Source organism: Hipposideros armiger, unplaced genomic scaffold (genome assembly GCF_001890085.2).
Source record: "Hipposideros armiger isolate ML-2016 unplaced genomic scaffold, ASM189008v1 scaffold_635, whole genome shotgun sequence".
NCBI lineage: Eukaryota > Metazoa > Chordata > Mammalia > Chiroptera > Hipposideridae > Hipposideros > Hipposideros armiger.
In genome coordinates this window covers 557,951-564,615 of record NW_017731985.1, presented here as the reverse complement: position 1 = coordinate 564,615, position 6,665 = coordinate 557,951, and the positions used below count along the sequence as shown (strand labels likewise).

The 6,665-nt window shown below is 37.6% G+C and overlaps 1 protein-coding gene across 4 annotated transcripts in view; it reads left to right on the top strand.

Moving 5' to 3' along the window:
- The window catches only part of NUP98 (nucleoporin 98 and 96 precursor), a 104,063-nt gene that overhangs the window by 65,008 nt on the left and 32,390 nt on the right, over positions 1–6,665 (top strand). For all 4 annotated transcript variants that reach the window (XM_019625617.1, XM_019625616.1, XM_019625618.1 and 1 more), the window contains 2 exons: positions 1,059–1,236; positions 2,398–2,562. In XM_019625617.1, coding sequence (XP_019481162.1) covers positions 1,059–1,236; positions 2,398–2,562 — 343 coding nt within the window. The remainder of the gene's footprint in view (positions 1–1,058; positions 1,237–2,397; positions 2,563–6,665) is intronic.

Below are 6,665 nucleotides of genomic sequence, written 5' to 3'. Positions count from 1 at the left end.
TATTTACAAATCATATATATGATAATTTAATAACCAGAATTTGAAGAACTATATGAGGCCTGACAATTAAGTTCGTGAACTTGTTGCAACAATATAGCTAACTTTTTTTTTTAAGATTTTATTGGGGAATTGGGGGGAGGGAAACAGACAGGTAGACAAATTGCTGTTTTGTTCTTCAGTCTAGTTGCTGGTCACAAAAAGATAAATACTGTATGATGCCACTTATTTGAGGCATCTAAAGAGTCAAATTCTTAGAAACATAATAGAATGGTAGTTGCCAGTGGGTAGAAGTAGTGGGAAATAGTTGTTTTTTCATGGTATAGACTTTCAGTTCTGCAAGATGAAAAAGTTCTGGAGATTGGTTGCACAACAGTGTGAATATATTTAACACTACTGAATGGTACAGTTAAAAATGGTTAAGATGGTAAATTTTATGTTATTACTTTTTACCACAATAAAAAAATGTTTTAAAAAGTCATCTGTTACTATGTGCTAGTAACTGTACTAGGTGCAAGAATGAATAGGAAACAGTCCTTGAACTCAGGTACTAATATTAGAAGGGTATATAACCAGTTATAGTCATCTTTACACTCACTGTTTAATGGTTAATACCATGATATTCCTGATACTTCTTTCTGCAAGCATTTGTTGTTTATCAGTGGTAGTTGCTGCTGTTAAGCAAAATAGCTCTCTTAGACCTTCGCTAGGACTTAGATCTTAGCACTGGACTATGACCACTGAGCTAGTGGCACTGGACTTTGTCAAGGATGTATAGCTTATATGTTACTAAAATTAGATTGGAAATAATTGATGTACCATAGTAGTTTGGAATAAATAGAGTTTGACTGTTGAACCAGATACTGAGCTAGTTGAGTGGGAGTAATTAATACTGTGTTCTTAAGCTTATCTGCTTTGGGAGGCAAGACTCAAGTTTATAAAACACCTGCAGAATAATTCCAAAGTAACATAGGTACTTTTATTTGCTATTTATATATATGTTAATTGGCTTTCTGGTCTTAAATATGAAACATTTACACATTATTGGTTATACATTACAGGAAGGCTGAAGTTACATTGGACGGAGTTTGGCCAACAGATAAAACGTCTCGTTGTTTAATAAAGAGCCCCGATCGACTTGCTGATATCAACTATGAGGGAAGATTAGAAGCAGTTTCGAGGAAACAGGGTGCTCAGTTCAAAGAGTACCGTCCTGAAACGGGTTCTTGGGTGTTTAAGGTATAGTCATTTAACCTAGTTTAATTAAATGTAATGAGACTCATAAAATGTTTGTTAGAAGTGATCCTCTCTTAAATTCTCTTTATTTTCAAGTTAGGAAATAGATGTAGAGATACATCATGATTTACTCCAAATTACACTTCTAGATAAACGCTAGGGCTCATGATTCAAATCCTCTCTTCCATCCTGTGAGCATTTAGATACATTTCTAAGGTGTGATTTCTTGGGTGACATCATCAGCAACATCAGGAAGAATTTTTGTCTTTTCATAGATCAACTCTTCCTAAAGAATTGTCATTCTTTTTTTTAAAGATTTTATTGGGGAATCGGGGAAGGGGAACAGATAAGTTCAAGTTGCTGTCCTATTGTTCTTCAGTCTAGTTGTGGAGGATGTCGCTTCACTGGCCCATGTTAGCATTATCATTGTACTCTTCTGGATGAGGCAGATCGGTTGCTGGCCATTGGACGGCCACTCATGGCGGCTCTTGGCAGCTCATGCTGGCTGCCAGCCACTCACGGTAGCTTATGGGAGCCCACTGCAGCCTACGCCATTGCCGGTGACTCATGGCAGCCCAGCTCCAGGTTGAGCTATTGTTCACCATCTTAGCTGTATAGGGCGCAACGTCACTGGCCCTCATGTAGGATCTGAACTGGGGCCCTGCTGCTCAGAGCTGGCGTTCCAAGCCAACTCTTAACCAACGTGCCACTCGGCTGGCCCAAGAATTCTCATTCTTTTAGATTTCTGGGATATAGAGGTTGACTCTCCCTTCCTTGATAAAGTTTAACCCATTGGTTTCTTTCTCTTCTAGGCTAATTGGATTATTTGACTTGATGAAGGCCCTCATGTTTGTTAGAGAACAGTTAGGTAGTATATAGGTGTGAAAATTGTAATGGCTCTTGAGGATTCAGTTTCCTAAGTTAATATATTAATTCAGTAATTATACGAGCAACTAGTACATGCACCAAACATCAACTAAATCTTTGAAAAACAGTAAAGTATGATACGTGAAACTATATTGTGCTTTAAATAAATATTTTGATAATCTATTATTTTTAAATTTTTTTAAGCTAATCTGCAGGACTGCAAGGGCAAATATTGTGGAAGCTCTTCTGAGTATAACAATGTTAAACTTGATTTTGTTGGATTTGCCTCTTCCTTAGGTATCTCATTTTTCTAAGTATGGCCTTCAAGATTCTGATGAAGAAGAGGAGGAACGACCATCCAAAACTAGTACGAAAAAGTTGAAGACTGCACCTTTGCCTCCAGCAGGCCAAGCCTCCCTATTTCAGATGGCTCTTAATGGCAAACCAGCACCTCCACCCCAGGTAGAGAAAGGACAGTGAATTTGAATGGAATCCGTGATACAGAAGTTGAAAGCAAGTCATTCAGCTAGTACAAAGCTGTTTTTATGACCCCTGGAACTTTGAAGAGTACAGATGTATTGGCAATCATGTTGAGACAAGGAAGGGCATGAGGTGGTACTGGCATCTGTTTTTTAATTGAGAGATTTAAAGAATTCTCTTGCTGTTTGGATCATTCCGTCTACAGATTATCTTTTTTAAACAACCCTCACCCCCACCCTCCCTCTTTGGACTTGCTGAATTCTCTGCTCAGTGATCAATTTAAGATAGCCTTTTGATTGTGTGGGTTGATGCAAAGTAAATCCTTTTGTTGACTATCTGATGTGCAGTTTAATCTTGTTCTTTACCTCCGTGGGTTTTTTTTAAAGTTCAATTAGCTTTCTGCAAGGGTTTTTAACTCCATTTTTCTCAAGTTGTTTGCTTATACTTCTTGATATTTGTATTTTAACAATACATACTCTATGAAAATAGGTAAAGTTTTAGAATACAAATGAATTATTTGGCTCGGGGAGAGTATGGGCTGCATTGCAATTACTTGTATCATACTCTTTTTCACCATTGTTAAACCAGTATAAACTTTCTGTCCTTGTAGGGAAAGGTTTGTAATCTAAATATCAGGTAGTTTCTTTGCCAACTCATAAAAGTTTTACTTTCATTTGAATGTTGTTTATAATTAAATCAAGTTATAAAACTTTTTTCTTTGCTGCCATACTCCCTCAAAGAAAGAACTTGATACAGAATTCTTTTGTAAAACACCCTCTACCTCTCAGCTGCTAAAAGCTGGATCTTTGGAATTTTCCATGCTACAATTCTTACGGCTGCTGATTTGTGCAATTTTTATGATTTATTAAATAATTTCTTGGGAGGCGTTCTCTGGAGATTATTGTGTATGTTCATGTTTGCGCGTACAGGGTGAAGCAGTGGGTGTGATAAAAGTGGGAATGGAAAACATGTTGACTTTTATCTTTGTAGCATTTAGGATTCCCCTCAAATTTCTTCCGAACTAAAGAAATGCTGTAAATGGACTTGGTTTTCCATGTTCATTTTGTCTGATTCATATACTTTATACAATCCTTTCCAAAGTGTTTTTGTTTTTTAAATATTTTGAANCTCCACAACTAGACTGAAGAACTAAACGACAGCAACTTGTCTGTTTCCCTTCTCCCAATTCCCCAGCACTGTTCCCATCTCCCCAATTCCCCAATTAAAAAAAAAAAAATCAGTTGGGTTTCTATACACTAACAATGAACGTTTCAAAAAGGAAGTTAAGAAAATAATTCCATTTATAATAACATCAAACAGAATAAAACACTTAACCTTATCAAGGAGGCAAAAGACTTGTGTACTGAAAACTACAAAACATTGCTGAAAGAAATTAAACAAGACAAATTAATGGAAAGATATCCCATTTTCATGGACTGGAAGACTTAAAGTTGCTAAGAAGTCCATACTGTCCAAAGCAATGTATAGATTTACCGCATCTGTATCAAAATCCCAGTGGCATTTTTAGCAGAAATAGAAAAATCCATTCTAAAATCACATGGAATCTCAAGGGATCCCAAATAGCCAACCTAATCTTAGAACAAAACTGGAGAACTCATATTTCTGACTTTAAAACTTATTACAAAGCTACAGTAATGAAAACTGTGGTATTACCACAAAGACAGACAATACAGACTAATGGAACAGAAGAAGCGAGCCTAGAAATAAACCCTTACATAAAAGGCATGATAAAAAAAATATGGTGAATCTTTAAATGTTAAATTTATTACAGTAAAAGACATATTGCCATGAATTCCTCTCAGGATACACCCCCTCACTTCGAACACACTTATCCCATCGTTCTTGCCACTTACTGAAGCAGTTCTGGAAGTCCTCTTTCATGAGTGCCTTTAGTTGCACTGTTGTGGCTGCCTCAATGGCCTGAATCATTTTGACTTTGGGGAAGAGCCAGAGGTTTCATGGTTCCAGATCTGGTGAATAAAGTGGATGAGGACACACCGTAATGTTTTATTTATTTATTTATTTATTTTTTATTTCAGGTGTGTAAAACAGCATAATGATTAGACATTTATACCCACTCACAGAAATTGCCATATACCCAAAGCACTGTGTGACACAGCATTGTCATGCTGGAGGATGATTTATGGCACACTTTAAAACACACCTCAACCATAGCTCACACCCAACTGACTGAAGTGAACAAGTTGAAACTTGTCACACACTGTTACTAAGGTTCAACACACTGCTTCCCATATTGACGATCCCTGCCTTTTTGTTGGATGGCACTTGGCAGCAGCATTCACTGTACTGTGTGATCACAACAGAAAGGCTCCATGTCACTCATCGCTTCTGGTATTGCAATTTCTGTCAAATGAAAACATTATGGTGTGTCCTTTATCCATCTAATTCACCAGGTTTGGCACCATGTGACTTTTGGCTCTTCCCCAAAGTCAAAATGACCATGAAAGGTAAACGTTTTGAATCAACTCAGAACATTGAGGCAGACATGAGAGCGCAACTAAAGACACTCACAAAAGAGGACTTCCAGAACTGCTTCAGAAAGTGGCAAGAATGATGGGATAAGTGTATTCAAAGCAAGGGGGAGTATTTTGAGGGAGATTAATGGCAATGTGCCTTTTACTGTAATAATTTTTTTTTAATTTGAACATTCACTGTATTTTTTTATCATACCTTGTATATAGTTAAGTGATTTCCAACAAGGAAGCCATGACCATACAATGGGGAGAGAAATCTATTCAAAGAATTGTTTTAGGAAAACTAGATATCCACATGTAGAAGAATGGAGTTGAAACCTTGGCAGTATATAAAAACTAAAAGTCGATTGAAGACCTAAACGTAAGACCTAACACTAAAATTCTTAGAATAAAATAGGGGACATGCACAACATTATACTTGACAATGATTTCCTAGATAAGGACACTAAAAGTACAGGCAACAAGGGTTGGCCAAGTGGCTCAGTTGGTTAAGAGTTGGCTTGGGAGTGCGAGTTCTGAGCAGCAGGGCCACCGGTTCGGATCCCACATGGACCAGTGACGCTGCGCCCTCCACAACTAAGATGGTGAACAACAGCTTGACCTGGAGCTGGGCTGCTGTGAGTCGATGGTGACAGTGTAGGCTGCAGCCCCTGCTGCAGTGGGCTGCCATGAGCTACCGTGAGTGGCTGGCAGCTGGCAAAAGCTGCCCTGAGCCACCGTGAGCGACCGTCCAATGGCCGGCGACCAATCTGCCTCACCCAGGAAGAATGCAGTGATAGTACCAACATGGGCCAGTGAAGCGACATCCTCTACAACTAGACTGAAGGACCAAAGGACAGCAACTTGTCTGTTCCCCTTCCCCGATTCCCCAGCGCTGTTTCCCTCCCCCAATTCCCCAATAAAATCTTTAAAAGAAAACAAAAAATGTACAGGCAACAATAGTAAAAATAAAGATTAGACTACTTGAAAATTTAAAACTTCTGTACATCAAAGAGCACTATCAACAGAATGAAAAAGTAACCTACAGAACGGGGGAAAATATTTACAAATCATATATATGATAATTTAATAACCAGAATTTGAAGAACTATATGAGGCCTGACAATTAAGTTCGTGAACTTGTTGCAACAATATAGCTAACTTTTTTTTTTAAGATTTTATTGGGGAATTGGGGGGAGGGAAACAGACAGGTAGACAAATTGCTGTTTTGTTCTTCAGTCTAGTTGCTGGTCACAAAAAGATAAATACTGTATGATGCCACTTATTTGAGGCATCTAAAGAGTCAAATTCTTAGAAACATAATAGAATGGTAGTTGCCAGTGGGTAGAAGTAGTGGGAAATAGTTGTTTTTTCATGGTATAGACTTTCAGTTCTGCAAGATGAAAAAGTTCTGGAGATTGGTTGCACAACAGTGTGAATATATTTAACACTACTGAATGGTACAGTTAAAAATGGTTAAGATGGTAAATTTTATGTTATTACTTTTTACCACAATAAAAAAATGTTTTAAAAAGTCATCTGTTACTATGTGCTAGTAACTGTACTAGGTGCAAGAATGAATAGGAAACA